Raw genomic sequence first — 17,500 nt, forward strand, 5'->3', positions numbered from 1 at the left:
AAGTGTTTCACGGCGCTTGCAACACATTTAGGTCATATCAGCGCCAGTAAAACGAAGAAAATGGGATAGTAAAAAGTTCTAGATTTACAATTAAAGCACCCAAGAGAAAGTAAGACAAAGGGAAACTGGGAACAAATAGGGATCAGATGTAGATTCCAAGAGTATACCACCAATGCACTTAGTTTGAGATAAGTCTCATCCGGACACAAGCACAAAATCCAACAAAGAGGAATACACTCAAATGCTTACATTATACAAAATAAAACAATAACAAATATAATAATACATAACGGAGAGATGATTTACAAGGAAAAAAATATAATCTCCCAAAACAATTACTATACATTTGACTGTTTACCTCCCAGCCAGGACTCCGGCCAGGGCCAGAACAATACCGAGTAATCTCATGCCAAGACAAAGACAGAAAGCATGTTGGAAAACAGATATAAGGGGATAGAAGACACAGTATGTACCCCCCTGCCCACTATGGGAGGTCAGAAACCCCACCCAGCAACTTAAATGTACTCATGTATATATGGTGTACATATATCTTTAACCGAGACATCCAAAGGACACACACACACACACACACACACACACACACACACACACACACGCATGAAGAAGATAACCATAATAATATAACAAGGCATGATATATACATACAAGATTGAAAGCCAGGTCAACAGCAGTGCAAACAAGTATCATTCGTCATATATAAATCTCCCATCATATAATTCCCTGTCTACTAACACCTTGAAATAATCCATATATTTTGCATTCTTTGTTTCAAATTTCAAGCTGTTCCATTTCTGGACAATACGGATACCGAACCAGATTTGTCTTATGTTTGTTTTGCATCTAGAGACAAAAATCTTAAACTTGTCCCCTCTAGTAAACGTAACATTAGAATATTTTAAAAAATCAGAAAAGTCTATCCGATCCAGACCATGTACCAATCTATAAACCTGAATTAAATCCCCACGAATTCTTCTATATTTCAAACTGGGTAAGTCAAGAAATTCTAACCTTTCCTTATAAGATAAATACTGTATTGCATAAATCTTTTTGGTAGCTCTCCTCTGTACACTTTCAATACTAATAGATTGTCTTTTATATAATGAACTCCAGATGCAATTTCCTTATTCTAGAATTGGTCGAACGTGGGATTTATACAAATATAAAAATGTGGTTTTATCAAAACTTATAAAGGTTCTATAGAATTATTCCCATCATTCTGTTTGCACGACATTTACACATTATCAATATGTACATCAAAATTCAAAAGTGAATCAAAAGTAACTCCCACATCCTTTTTCATAATAATAATAATAATAATAATAATAATAATAATAATAATAATAATAATAATAATAATAATAATAATAATAATAATAATAATAATAATAATAATAATAATATAATAATAATAATAATAATAATAATAATAATAATCATAATAATAGTATACTAATAATAATAATAATAATAATAATAATAATAATAATATAATAATAATAATAATAATAATAATAATAATAATAAAGGCATAAATAAATATATAAATAATGTAATTAATTAATGAATGATAAATACATAATCGACTTTTAAAAAAACATACTTAAATTGTTATCGTCGAGGTGACATGATGATCACTATTATTATTATTATTATTATTATTATTATTATTATTATTATTATTATTATTATTATTATTATTATTATTATTATTATTATTATTATTATTATTGTTGTTGTTGTTGTTGTTGTTGTTGTTGCTGTTGTTGTTGTTGTTGTTGTTGTTATTATTATTATTATTATTATTATCATCATTATTATAAGGTGACATACGAAAGACCACACAGCGCCTGGGTGGTCGAACCATGTCGGGTACGAACTAAAGACCATATGGCTGAGTCATGCTCACCCATGCCTGATTAATAAAATTTTATGAGAACTATTAATAAATATGGCTGGCTAAAAACAATAAAATAACATAGAGCTGAGTGACGTCAACTCCCTTCCATCTATAGATAGAATGAAGTTGACGTCACGTAGGTCTTTGTTATTGTTTTTTGCATTCCACGTTTATGAGTAATTCTCACTAAACTGTATGAACCAGACTATAAAAGTTCATGGTTACACACAGTTTTATGTGTTGGGCCGTTATACTTCCGGATGGCAATGTTGTGAGCTTCTTAGCCAAGCGCATACTATCTATAGATCAGGGACGGCTGGTAATAATGGGCAGGGTGGGCAAATACCAGCCTGTTTTTTCAAGTTATATGCTGTATTACCAGGTCCGAAATAATCAAATTTAAATTAGATAATTTCAAAAGTTACTACTTAAACTTAATACTTCATACTGAAATCAATTTGTGTGTATCTTTGATAGATTGCGAATCACCATGCACCCCGTAATGCATAAACCAGGATGCGCTCCTGTTCTTTTTATCACCCCCCCCCCCCCCCCCCAACCACTCCACTCCACTCTGCCGACATCGTCATCTCATCGTCACGTCGCCTGACGGTGATTTTGCTGTCTGGCCTCTCTAGTACTAGGTCGGGCTAATTCAAATGAGCCCACCTTATTAACCAGTGTACACTAAATAGAGATTTTGGCAAACGAACTTTTTCTTATTTATTGCCTTACTTGTGCTGGGAAGGTTCCAGTATTGAATTAAATTTATTAATTTACTAATATTATATCAATTTAGTATTAGTTTGTGTTGTTTTAATATATTTGTTTATCCATTTAAATTATTTCTCTTTTTTTTTTCCCTCGTTTTCTTTAGTGTTTCTCAAAACTCATTTATTTAAATTGTTTTCTTATTTGTTTTTTGTTGTTGTTGTTGTTTTTTGTTGTTGTTTTTTGTTTTGTTTTTTAACAAATTAATTTGTTAATTCTTTTTTTAAAATTATTCTTAAAGTAATTACCGCAGTATTTTTATTGCCAGACTAAATAATTTTGCAAAACAATGTATTTTCTATTGTATTCCCTCTAATAAAACAAAACACTTTTATTCAAAAATCACGACTAAATAAATATATAAAATACAACCACCATTTTGGTTTTCTCAACAATTGAATTAGTATACGAGAAATACTCTTCTGAGTAAGGAGATAGTTGAATTCTAAGTTATAGAGACCTTTAAAGGAAGGGTGGGCAGATTCCGTACTTGCCCGTCCTGAAGCTAATACACACATAAGATGGTTCGCGATGAAGAGGCGGGAAGCAAGGGATTGGTTGGGTAAGGAGCAAAGATAACACGGTAATTATTGTGACGATAGTCAAACGAATACATGAGGAGAGATTGGTAACATTATTTTGTCTTAATTATATTGTATGAAGTATTGGCGAAAGCCTAATATTAAATAAACGTTGTTTTTGTTTGTCTTATTTTGACTATGGAACTGATACTGATACTTGTCATAGCAGACCTGCCTACTTTAGATAGGAAAATAAAAATCGTAGTTTTCAGGGCTAATAAAATCGTAGATATTTTAACTACCCTTTAAAAAAATCACCGGAATTTTCGTCTGTTTTGATAGATATCAAATTTTAAAAAACGAGAAAAAATAATTGGAAACGTAATAATGATGGTGATGGTGGTATAGTGGTAGCGGTGGTGGTAGTAGTAATGATGATGGTAATATTATTATTATTATTATTATTATTATTATTATTATTATTATTATTATTATTATTATTATTATTATTATTATTATTATTATTATTATTATTATTAATATTATTATTATTATTATTATTATTATTATTATTAATTATTATTATTATTATTATTATTATTATTATTATTATTATTATTATTATTATTATTACTATTATTGTTATTATTATTAATATTATTATTATTATTATTATTATTATTATTATTATTATTATTATTATTATTATTATTATTATTTATCATTGTTATTATTATTGTACGTATTGGTGGTATTACTATTGTTGTATTTTTTTTTGGTGGTTATTAATGGTATCAGTTTATTGTTTGGTTCCATTTGCCATTATTTTCCACTTTCATGTATGTGGTCACCAAATTGTATGATTAATTGGCGAAAGCCTAAGATTGAATAAATTTTGTAATATCGTATGGTAACCATCATTGTCGACGACATCGTCGTTGTCATCATAATCATCATCATCATCATCATATCATCATCATCATCATCATCATCATCATCATCATCATCATCATCATCATCATTAACAACAACAACAACAACAACAACAACAATATTAACAACAAGTACAACAATAGCAATAAAAACAAGATCAACATCATCATACAATTTCCGTCATCGTCTCCACAACTATCATTCTAACCAACAGCACCACCAAAACCACTACCATAATTACCCCTCACCGCCTCGTCTTCCTCCTCCTCCTCCACCACCACCATCACCGCTACCACTATTCCAACCACTACCACCACCGGCACAATCATTCTGACCACCAAGACAGCAGTAAAAATGATGCAATTTGAGCTCTGAATGAAACTCGAGTCATATCGCTGTTGTTGCTTCTCCATGAAAACTTTAAGGTTACTACGTACTACTGAAAACCAGAAATATGTAAAAGCAATATTAATATCGCCGTTGAGGGATTAAAGCAAATCTTTAATTTTTCGAGTGAACGAAATGGACATGTATTGTCAAGGTGTTGTCGCATTATGTCTCGTCGCTTTATTTTTTAGTTGTATTCTCTTTCGTGATTCATTTTTGATTACGTTTGGAAGAATTAAAATCTACTGGTATTGTCATTTCATTGTGAATGTGATTATTGGTGGTTGAAATATTTTTTGTTAAAAGGCGAAAAAAAAATCAAAAAAAATTTTTATAAAAAAAACAACAAAAAAATAAAAATAAAAAATATATATCATATATATATATATATATATATATATATATATATATATATATATATATATATATATATATATATTATATATATATATATATATATATGACCGAATCCTCTTTGCCCCACCACTGTAAATAGGCTAGAACCGCCACTGCTATAGATAGAACGAATATGACGTCATTCAGGTCTTTGTTATGTTTTTTGCCATCCGCGTTTATGAGTAGTTCTCACTATACTGTATTAACAAGACTCTAAACGTTCAAAGGTACACATAGTTTTGTGTGTTGGTCCGGTGTACTTCCGGCTGGCAATGTTGTGAGCTCCTTAGCCAAGCGCATATTATCTATAGGCGTACACAGGCACAGGAATTCACAGCTACTGAAGTGCACACACGTGTTATTACAATCCCTTGCTCAAACATTGTAAAACTTTTAAACTTTATTTACCGTTAGAAAAGATCTGTTTTTAGAAGAGATTAAAAGCGAGTAAAATTTTCTACTTATCTTGTCTTCGCAGCCGAGCCCTATATTTGTGGAGGTGTACAAAAACAAAATACATTTCTCCTGTTTCTCTGTTTTATAGATAGTATGCGCTTGGCTAAAAAGCTCAACAACATTGCCATCCGGAAGTATAACGGACCAACACCCAAACTATGTGTAACTTTGAACGTTTATAGTCTGTTTAATACAGTTTAGTGAGAATTACTCGTAAACATGGATGTCAAAAAGCAATAACAAAGACCTGAGTGACGTCAACTTCATACTATCTATAGAAGGGATGAAATTAACCAGTAGATTTTTGACCAATCAAAACATGGAATTTGTGACACACCCTCAGACGTGCTCGGACAAACAGAGTTGGTTGTTTATAAACAGTAACGTGAGTGAAATGTTGTTGTTTTTATAGACAGTATGCGCTTGGCTAAGTAGCTCATAACATTGCCATCCGGAAGTATAACGGACCAACACACAAAACTGTGTATATCCATGAACGTTTATAGTCGGGTTAATACAGTTCAGTCCGCATTACTCATAAACGCGGATGGCAAAAAAACCAATAACAAAGACCTGGGTGACGTCATCTTCGAACTATCTATAGATCGCTCCCATTGAGGAGGTGGGTATTTTCAACACTTTTACGTTACTATCAACAACAATAAGGCGTTGATACCCGGGTACAGATAGATTCAATACCAAGAAAAGATGATGATAATGGTGACGTTTATGATAACACAGGAGGGCAGCGTGGCTCAGCAGTACGGTCTTTGCTGCGTAGCCGAAAGGTACCGAGTTCGATCGCCCGCCGCTGCGCTGTGTGGCCATGAGTAAGTCACCTCGCCCTCGCTCAATTTGCGGCGCTGCACTGCGGCTTACGCCTAGGTTATTGCATTTTCCCTTTGGAATAGACCCTAGAGACAAATTTTCTCTATGGGATGAATAACGGGAATTATATATATATATATATATTTTTTATAACGATGGTAATGATGACGGATGATGATAATGATGATGATGATGATGATGACGACGATGATGATATTGATGATGATGATTACGATGTCGACAATAAGTTTATATATATATATATATATATATTATATATATATATATATATATATATATATATATATATAGATAGTTCGAAGATGACGTCACTCAGGTCTTTGTTATTGTTTTTTGCCATCCGCGTTTATGAGTAATGCTCACTGAACTGTATTAACCCGACTATAAACGTTCATGGATACACACAGTTTTGTGTGTTGGTCCGTTATACTTCCGGATGGCAATGTTATGAGCTTCTTAGCCAAGCGCATACTATCTATACGATTTACCCATCCCCTCCTCACAAAAACTCACCTTCCACATTTCCAGTTACCTTGACTTCAACATACACCTCAAAAACAGGAAAAGTTTCATAATCAAACAACAGTCTTTGAACCTGGGAAAGACTGGAATTCAAACGTAAATATCGGCCATTTCGGACCACAAACATCCCGGGGACACCGGCAGAATTGTTGACCACTCTGAAGTCCCCGACGATGTTCGTGGACGAGAGGTCAAACAGATCTGCATCAAGTCCTACGTTTTCAGGAACGGACGAAGCAGCTGTGAATATCCGAGAATTGTCATTACGTTTGACTCTTTCATTGAGATCCAAATGTCCCTGAGCAGGGTTTTCCCGTGACCATCGGATGATGTTCAGATTCTGACGAAGAACATTTGAGTTCCCATGTGTCGTAGACGTGAGCAATCCAGAGCACAGAATACAGCACAATAATAATATACGAGAGACTTGGTATCCGTGACTCCAGAACATCGTTGGGTTATCCACAGAATTATACATTGGAAGTAAGCACTGGATTTTTAAAGAAATATATCTCCATCATAATAGTATTCTCTTTTGGAATTGAAGATGAACTAATCTATCTGTACATAGGCCTATATTTATGAAGTAATTCACTGAGATATGAGAGTTGGTATAAAATTAGATGTTATACACCATGGATTGTTTTATTCCGTGCTTAAAAATAATCTGTTGATACAACTCCTTTCACTTCACATTATATTGTATTTACCACACATTGTACGTACAGAATACCTTAACATTAAATTTTTTAAAAACATAATTATTACAATGATCACATGAATTCACATTATAAAGAAACTGTTCTCCTCACTTCTGATTATTAAATCAATGAAATATTTAAAAATCCAATTTGTGAGTTGTGAGAATGTGTCAACGGAAAAATAATAATGGAAAACAAATCAATTTCTTCTCCTCTAAAATATTTGACACCTTTACATTTTTTTAAAAATTCCATAACATTTGGAATCATAAAATCAAAAAAAAAATGAAACCTTTTTAAAAAGTTCACTCTGAAAAATCACAATTCGAAAACTTAAAATAATAAACGTTCACAATCTATGATAGAAATATCACTTTGATTCCATTCTACATTCACATATTTGCAGCTCTGATAACGCAACGCAATTACGGCTTGTTGGCGTTTTGACTGTTGTAACAGACAATGTTTTTGCGTTGGTTTGACGGTACTACCGCAAACTCGGGGACCCAAATAATTTTGGGGGTTTGGGAGGGGTGAAATTTTTTTTTTTAAAGTCCAGTAGGGGGTTTGGGAGCTGAGAGAATTTAAAAAAAAAAAGTTTCCCCCTCCAAAACCCCCAAAATTATTTGGGTCCCCGAGTTTGCGGTAGTACCGGTTTGACAGTATTTCCATTACAACATTGGGCCCATGATAATACGGGTTATCAGACCTGAAAACAAGCACACATTGATTCCATTTACATTGTCATTGGTCCTAGTGTACTTATTGGAAAATAAACCTTTTGGTTGACCGGAACGCGGTGATATAATTCGTATGCCCGGAATTGTAGGGACGTTTTAATTGTTAGCGTTTCGTGCATTAGAAAGACGACACTAAAACCTGGGCAGCTGCTGTTGTGCAAGGCTGGGCGGATTCACCAAACGTAACTTTTACCTGTACTTGTTATTACTGATAATCTATAGAGCAGTAAAGTTAGGTGCCCCAGACGTAAACAAAGGTCGAGAAGCACGTGGCAAACCACATGTTCCTGTCTTGACAGCTCACGTTCCAATGTAAATAATAGAAAAAAATAACCTTTAAAATTTGGCTGTTAGGTGGCAAAAGAAACACATATTCATAAATACTCGATCATGCATCAAATAATGTCTAGATATGGATATTTTATGGAACAAAAGGTAAAATTTTCTAAAATTTATCAAAAGTTACAGTCTATCTATTTTTAGACCAGAGCAAATTATTGCGCTGGTGTGAACAAAACGAGAATTATTCGGAGCCTGATTTTCATAATAATTTAGCCTTATATTATTATTTCTGCAACTGTTAGATTTTATGTAAACATATTTTCAATACTGAAAGTGTATTGCCTACAACTCAAACTACAAAATTGGGAGACCTATATTGTGCGTAAATTATTCCGGTCCCTAACGGAAATCACTAGCAACTTGTTATTGTTTACGTTTGGGGCACCTAACTTTACTGCTCTATCGATTTTCCATTTCTAAAAAGTAGAATTTGAATACCACGAATCTGAGTCGAGGCGACTATTTTTAGAACGTCCCGCTCCGACTGTCACTACGATGGCCGATCGATGTACGAGTATTTCCCGGAATTCAAGGAATGGACCCGTGACTCACCGACCAGTGTCATATCAATAATGTATTTTTTTGAAAAAATTTTAGACGCGCATTTTTTTTCATTTTTAGATATATCTTAAATTTTAGATTATCCAAATTTTAATTAAATAAACGTAACCTACGTAGCCCTAACACGGTATTATGTCGGGGTCAATGTCACATATATGCAGGTCTGATAACCGAATGCAATTATAGGCTTAATTTAACATTGTTGTAATGGGCAATATCTTAATAATAATAATAATAATAATAATAATAATAATAATAATAATAATAATAATAATAATAATAATAATACAATAATAATAATAATAATAATATAATAATAATATAATAATAATAATAATAATAATAATAATAATAATAATAATAATAATAATAATAATAATAATAATAATAATAATAATAATAATAATAATAATAATAATAATGCTGAAAACGTATATATAGCGCTATAACTCCGAGACACCAGACTCTAAACGTTGGTTTGAGAGCATATGCATAACAACAATCAATGAAGCTACAACATTAGGGGGGTGGGGTGGGGGGGGGGGGGTGGGTATCAGACCTACAAATCGGTTCACGTTGATCGGGGTCAAAAGTCAAATTCGGAAATTTGAATTTAGAGTGAAAACGGATAGAATTACAAAATTCAATCAATTTTAAAAAGTTTCAGAAACAACCTCAACATAATACCCTAATGAGACGATGAGTCACAAAAAGACTAAGTACATTGACCATTCTGCTGTGCTCTGGAAAAACCCAATATTTTAAAATTTGGCCAGAAAACTCGTCCTTCAAATTCAAATATCGATCGATTTAAATGAACCTCATCTTGGCAACACTGAATAAAATAAAAAATAAAATTGAGCTTTATATAGGGCAATATCCACTAAATGTGCTCAAAGCGCTTTACAAGGGGTCCCTGGTCAACAGCAACATTTAACATGTAGGACGGGACATGACGCCTGTTAGGCGATATTACAATTTTTCGGACAAAGACAACGCTGTTTACAGCCAGGTACTCATTTTACACCTGAGTACGGTGAGAGAAAGTGAGTAAAGAGCCTTTTCCAAGGACTCAACTATGCGCCGAGCGCGAGTCTCGAACCCAGGACCTTCCGATTCGAAAAGCGAGTGTCATACCACTAGACCACATAGCCGCACAAAAAAAAAACCCTCTCAAACCTGGAACTTCGCGAAGTCCCAAGTTTGAGATTTTGTTTTGTTTTGCCAAGATGAGGGTCATTTAAATTGGTCGATATTTGAAGGACGAGTTTTCTGGCCAAATTTCTAAAAATGGGCTTTACGACAGGCAGCATTGTGAGGACATCTTTAGCCTCGTGTTATAAGAATTTGTCACGGGTTACAGCGACAGCACCAACCACCCAACAACAACTACCAACTTTACAGTTGTGTCATAAACCAACAGCCCTCAAAATCAAGCACGGCTACGATCGACCACGATAATTGCCGGTCATAAAACCGTGACAAGCTCTAGTAGGTAATCCAGTAATATACAAGACTCCATTTTGTCGTACCATGAAAAAAACAAAAAACAAAAACACATTTTTAAAAATTTGGCCAGAAAACTTGTTCATCAAATATTAAATAGATTAAAATGACCATAATCTTGGCAAAACTATTCTCAAACCTGGGAGTTCGCTTAGTCCCAGGTTTAAGAAGTTTTGCTAAGTGGAGGAACATTTTGCGGCTATGTGGTCTAGTGGTATGACACTCGCTTTCGGATCGGAAGGTCCTGGGTTCGAGCCTCGCGCTCGGCGCATAGTTTGAGTCCTTGGTAAAGGCTCTTTACTCACGTTCTCTCATCGTACTCAGGTGTAAAATGAGCACCTGGCCGTTAACAGCGTTGTCTTTGTCCGAAAAATTGTAATATCGCCTAACAGGCGTCATGTCCCGTCCTACATGTTAAATGTTGCTGTTGACCAGGGACCCTTTGTAAAGCGCTGTGAGCACATTTAGTGGATATTGCGCTTTATAAAGCTCAATTTTTTAAATTTTACATCGATTGATATTTGAAGGACGAGTTTTCTGGCCATAATTTTTAAAAACGCATTTTTCTTTTCAGTGTTTGGCATCAACAGTTTCCGACACCCCTCTGTCCCCAACTCTAGAATTGACACGGCAATAGTACAATGATAAAACACATTTTCTTATTTTGGCCAGTACAAAGTAATATGCAAAAATAAGTATAACAGTTCCATTTTAAAAAAAAAGAAAAAACATTCGAGAAAGAAAAGAAAAGGAAGGGAAAGGAAAAAGAAAACATCAATTAAAATTTCAGGCTAAAACCCTTTATTCAGGCCATTAAAAAGTTATATTATTAATACATAACGATAAATCCAGAATTGGATTCAATAGTCTGATGTCACGTCGCCCAGCAACGGCGGCCATCTTGCTTCTAAACAAAGAAAATCGGTACTTTTTATTCTTCATGCTGGCTAGAACTTTCCATATGTCTTGTTATCAGAATGTGTAAAAGTCAAAACATGATCAGATTTATAATGTTTTGTTTTTTTTCTCCTCTGGATACACTTTTATGGAGAAATATTTCACTAGGGCGTCAGCCATTGTTCCGATAGTTTAGAGCCAGTTACTAAGTTACCATGCGTCATTACGAGGGAAGTGACGTTACGACTGTTGAAGCGTATTCCAGATAGAGGTTAAAGTGATGTATAAACATTTTAACTGGGGTTTTTAATCTACTGGAAAAAGGTTTTGAACCGGAAATGTTCCGTGTATTTAGTAATTGGTTCATTTTAAGGCTAGTATGTTTGGGCGTCCTCACGTGATTTTGACCCATCCACAGCCACTAAGATAAGTAATCATTTAATTTCGACTTTTTAAAAACAAAAAAAAAAAAAAACAAAAAAAACAAACAAAAAAAAAAACAAACAACAAACAATTTTTTTAAAATTAACAAATAACCCCCCCCCCCCCCCCCTCAAAAAAAAAAAAAGAAACCCAATTAAAAAAACACCTTTTACTTCATATGTTGGCATAATATGTGTCCCGTAGCTACAATCTGGTAATACGTCGGAGTGAACTAGATACCTAACAGTGAATATAGAGTAAAAAGTAATCAAGAAAGCAGGAGAAAATATCAAATTAGTAAATTAACTCACTCAATCCTAGAGATTTTTGATAGTTTTCAAAATTGGAAAAAATGTATTAAAATGAGACTGTACATAGATAGTTTCATTCAACTATCATTACCATGTAAAAACTAAAATCATTAGTTTTAATACTACGCCTATAATTTGTCTCAGAAAAATGTAATAAATAGGCATGGGATAAAAGTAACCCCGGTAAACTACGGATATAGTCGGTGTTAGGGTTGAGTGAGTTAAGGATCAGGCACCGGTGTAAGATAAAGAACTGAACAAGTGTGTATGAAAGGTGCCAGACAAAGCAAGAAAGAAAAATACAAGAAAAAAAAAACAACAAACATCCAAAAAATCAGTCGACCTCGACTGGGGATCGAACCTCAGACCTTCTGATTACCGGTAGGCGTGCAACCATTACACCATCCCCATCCCAGGTCGACTGACTTTTTGGGATGGTTTTTTTTCCTTTTATTTTTCTTTCTCGCATGTCTGGCACCTTTCAAACACACTTGACCCTCTCCTTACCACCGACAGAAAAATCGTCACATTCGTTACGACACAAAATACATTTTTTCTTATTCAGATTTATTTTGTGCATCACAATGATATTTCTTTAATTAAGAAGAACAAAAAGTTGGTTTTGTAGAGAGATTGTTTGAGTTAAAAAAAACACAGTTTTTCTGCTGGGTAAGCCTGTCATTTTGGGAAAATACTGAAAATGGTCGGTAAGGAGAGATTTAACTCACTCAATCCTAGAGATTTTAGCTACTTTTCAAAATTGGAAAAAATGTATTTAAAATTTAGCAAGTGCATAGATAGTTTTATTCAACTATCATAAACATTTAAAAATTAAAAACATTAGCTTTGATACTACGCCTATAATTTGTCTCAGAAAAATGTAATAAATAGGCATGGGGTAAAAGTAATCACGGAGATACTACGGATTTAGTTGGTGTTAGGGTTGAGTGAGTTAAACAGATCTTTAATATAGAAAAACTCCTAAATGCGTCTCTTACTTACATAACAAACACTAAATATACGTTGTTGTTGTTGTTAACATTGAATTTACGTTTTGCTTATCTAAAGAAATACAAAACCCCCAAAAAAAACAACAACAAAAAAAAAAAAAACAACAAAAAACAAAACAAAAACAAAACAAAACAAACAAACAAAACAAATTGACCTTAAACAAAACAACACTCTATCAAAATTTAGACCTTAATTGTAGACTGTTTTTTGTTTTTGTTTTTAAAGGTTTTACGGCGCTTGCAACACATCTATAAGGTCATATCAGCGCCAGTAAAAAGGAAGAAAATGGGATAGTCGAAAGTTCTAGAATTACAATTAAAGCACCCAAGAGAAAGGAAGACAAAGGGGAACTGGGAACAAATAGGGATCAGATGTAGATTCCAAGAGCATATCATCAATGTACTTAGTCTGGGATCACCTATAAGTCTGATCACCTATAAGTCTCACCTAGACACAAGCACAAAATCCAACAAAGAGATACACTCAAATGCTTACATTTCATTATACATTAAAAATAACAAATATAATAATATATAACAGAGAGATGATTTACAAGGAAAGAAATATCATCTCCCAAAACAATAACTATGCATTTGACTGTTTCCCTCCCAGCAAGGCCAACATGCCGGGGCCAGGACAAAACTAAGTAATCTCATTCCAAGACAAAGACAGAAAGGATGTTGGAAAACAGATTTAGGGGGATAGAAGACACAATAAGTACCTCCCTGCCCACTATGGGAGGTCAGGAACCCCACCCAGTAACTCGAAATTTAAATAACACGAATTCAAGGTGAGCAATTGCGTATAATATTACACTTTGTGGCGCTGCACTGCGATCTAACCAAGGAATAGACGCTAAATACAAATTAATTTGCTCTAGAGGATAAATAAAGGGGATTTTTTCATTTTCATTTTATATTTACTATTTGTAATGGGTGACAGAGGCATTTTGAATTTCTTTCATGGAAACTTATTATTTTCGAACCTTCTGAATTAATGCTCTTGTCCTCACAATTGTTCACAACAAACAAACACAACAAAACAAAAAAAAAAACAAAAAATAAAAAATAAAAACATGAACTTTGTTGCATTTTTTGCAAGTAATAATTATTATCAACTTCATTATCATTCATCATATCATCGTCATTATTATTATTATTATTATTATTATTATTATTATTATTATTATTATTATTATTATTATTATTATTATTATATTATTATTATCATCATCATTATTATGATATTATTATTATATTATTATTATTATTATTATTATTATTATTATTATTATTATTATTATTATTATTATTAAATTAATATCGTTATTAGTATCATTATTATTATTATTATTATTATTATTATTATTATTATTATTATTATTATTATTATATTATTATTATCAATATTATTATTATTATTATTATTATTATTATTATTATTATCATTATTATTATTATTATTATTATTATTATTATTATTACCATTATTCGTATCATCATCATCACAAAATGTGAGTTAAAAATAACGCTAGTATTAGGGAGAGTGAGTTCTTCAGTTTTTTAAAAAAATATTTCTAAAAACTTGAAATGCCAAGTTCTGATCATCTCGACTGTCCCTAAACGCCATTTAATGTCTCTAACATCGTTCAAACATAATATGTGACCCATCGTCTCAAAACAGTATTATGTCGGAACGAACCATATGCTTAAAACCCGAAATAAATGTTAAAACTGGTCAAAAATATAAATTGTTGGCATTAGCACCCTAAAATATGGTGTCCATTCTCCTCAATAAAACATACAAACTCAACACAAGTCTGATATTTCTGGCTATAAATTCAATTTTCAATATCTTAGCCATCCCGACTTAATACCGTTTTGAGGCGAAGGGTCACATATCTGATTAACACGGGGAAAAGGGTGGGGAAAGGGGGGGGGGGGAGTCACAAATTAATATTTCCTCGAATCACAGCAGGTAAATTTAGTCACAAATCACACTTCTTTGTATTCACACAGCTATTCAGCTATCTATTTCACTTCTACATCATATTATAATAATAGATAGTATGCAGATGACGTCACTCAGGCCTTTGTTATTGTTTCTGCCATCCGCGTTTGTGAGTTGTTCTCACTAATCTGTATTAACCAGACTATAAAAGTTCATGGTTACACAGAGTTTGTGTGTTGGTCCGTTATACTTCCGGATGGCAATGTTGTGAACTCCTTGGCCAACCGCATTCTATCTATATTATTATCATTGTTCACAGAATGACACATTCTCACTACGAATCTAACAACACACGAGATATATATAAGATGTGTCGTATAAACCTCAAGGTTTATGATCTGCTTTCTTCAAACAACTCACAGCCGTCAATTTCTAGTTGTGGCCCGAATCAAATTGTTGTTCTGTGTGTGTGTGTGTGTGTGTGTGTGCGTGTGTGTGTGTGTGTGTGTGTGTGTGTGTGTGTGTGTGTGTAGCCTAGTGTCAAATACGAGGAAAAGAGATTAAATGTTGTTATGTGATAAAAATGATGTCTGGGCTTGAAATTGACGACGCCGTCCCTGTCTGACACATCGCATGTGTGTTGGTTTGTACTGACACACAGGTGCAATCAGTAATGGTGGTTGAGGTGTGCGAGTCCATTGTGTGTTACACATTACACATTGATCACTGATAAGAACAGCACTATAAATAACAATAATGAACATCAACATCTCAATTCTTAGTTTTCAAATACAAAAAACCCATCAAAATGGCAACAGATACGACATTGATAACGAAAATATACCATATCATGAATACAACAAAAATGTCAACGTTTATTATAAAGAAACTTGAGCATGTTTGTAGCGCAATGTCCACTAAACGTGCTCAAATGACCCCTAGCCAACAGCAACGCTTAACATGTAAGACGAGACATGACGCCTCTTAGGTGATGATAGCACATTTTTCCCCAGACAAAGATAACGCCGGGTACTTATTTTACACCTGAGTAAGGTGAGAGAATGTGAGTAAAGACCGTTTTCCAAGGACTCAACTATGCGCTGCTCAGAGCAGAACTCGAACCCCGGACCTTCCGATTCGAAGGCGAGTGTCATACCACTTGACCACATAGCAGCATAACATCGTTTCATCACTTATTACTTATTTCCAACGTAGGCAAATCTGCGTCAAAAGACAACTTCGATCACAATGCCTCTCGGACAATCGTCATAATATAAACAATGATTGAGCTTTTATATAGCGCAATATCCACTAAACGTGCTCAAAGCTCTTTACAAGGGGTCCCTGGTCAACAGCAACATTTAACATGTAGGACGGGACATAACGCCTGTTAGGCGATATTATAATTTTTCGGACAAAGACAACGCTGTTAACGGCCATGTACTCATTTTACACCTGAGTACGGTGCGAGAATGTCAGTAAAGAGCCTTTTTCAAGGACTCAACTATGCGCCGAGCGCGAGGTTCGAACCCAGGACCTTCCGATCCGCAAGCGAGTGTCATACCACTAGACCACATAGCCGCACAATGGCAGTGATTGGTAGACATTGCGAACCTCACGGGTGGTCTAACTGTCGCTGCTATGTATCTAGGTAAAATACCCACTGTTCTACCGCTTGATCAATAGAACCAACACAGAACACCGTGCGTCTATGTGGTCTAGTGGTATGACACTTTCGGATCCGAAGGTCCTGGGTTCGAGCCTCGCTCGATGCACAGTTGAGTCCTTAGAAAAGACTCTTTACTCACATTCTCTCACTGTACTCAGGTGTAAAATGAGTACCTGGCCGTTAACAGCGTTGTCTTTGTCCGAAAAATTGTAATATCGCCTAACAGGCGTCATGTCTCGTCCTACATGTTAAATGTGCTGTTTCCCAGGGACCCCTTGTAAGACGCTTTGAGCACGTTAAGTGGATATTGCGCTATATAAAAGCTCAATTAACACCAATACCGAAACAGCAACAAAACAACAACCAATACAATAAAACAACAACAACAACAACAACAACAGCAACAACAACAACAACATCCATTTAAAAAAAGAGTGGCAGCAAAATCAACAACTGATACATGGACAACAACAATAGCAAATACGACAACTTTAGCCAATACAGCAACAACAACCATTATAACACCAACAACGACAACGACAACAACAACAACAACAACAACAAAGATAACAATGAAGTCAACGCAGGTTGTCGTGATCTAAGCGTAATACGACCTGACTCAATCAATCAAACGCA

At 34.0% G+C, this 17,500-nt stretch overlaps 1 protein-coding gene across 4 annotated transcripts in view; it reads right to left on the bottom strand.

The window, feature by feature from the left end:
- The window catches only part of LOC144966124 (neural-cadherin-like), a 173,194-nt gene extending 157,414 nt beyond the window's left edge, over positions 1 to 15,780 (bottom strand). Inside the window, exons 1-2 of one of the 4 annotated variants that reach the window (XM_078902233.1) lie at positions 15,579 to 15,780; positions 6,745 to 7,347 (exon numbers count right to left, since the gene is read on the bottom strand). In XM_078902233.1, the coding sequence (XP_078758359.1) occupies positions 6,745 to 7,231 (487 nt within the window). In that variant the 5' untranslated portion in view covers positions 7,232 to 7,347; positions 15,579 to 15,780. Of the gene's footprint in view, positions 1 to 6,744; positions 7,487 to 8,194; positions 8,547 to 15,578 lie in introns of those variants that run through there. The other 3 variants (XM_078902231.1, XM_078902232.1, XM_078902234.1) reach the window with 3 other exon arrangements.
- Between the last annotated feature and the right edge of the window lie 1,720 nt (positions 15,781 to 17,500).

The sequence above is a fragment of the Berghia stephanieae genome, chromosome 2 (genome assembly GCF_034508935.2).
Source record: "Berghia stephanieae isolate SIO BIC M18660-M18661 chromosome 2, UCSD_Bste_1.3, whole genome shotgun sequence".
NCBI classification, from domain to species: Eukaryota; Metazoa; Mollusca; class Gastropoda; order Nudibranchia; family Aeolidiidae; genus Berghia; species Berghia stephanieae.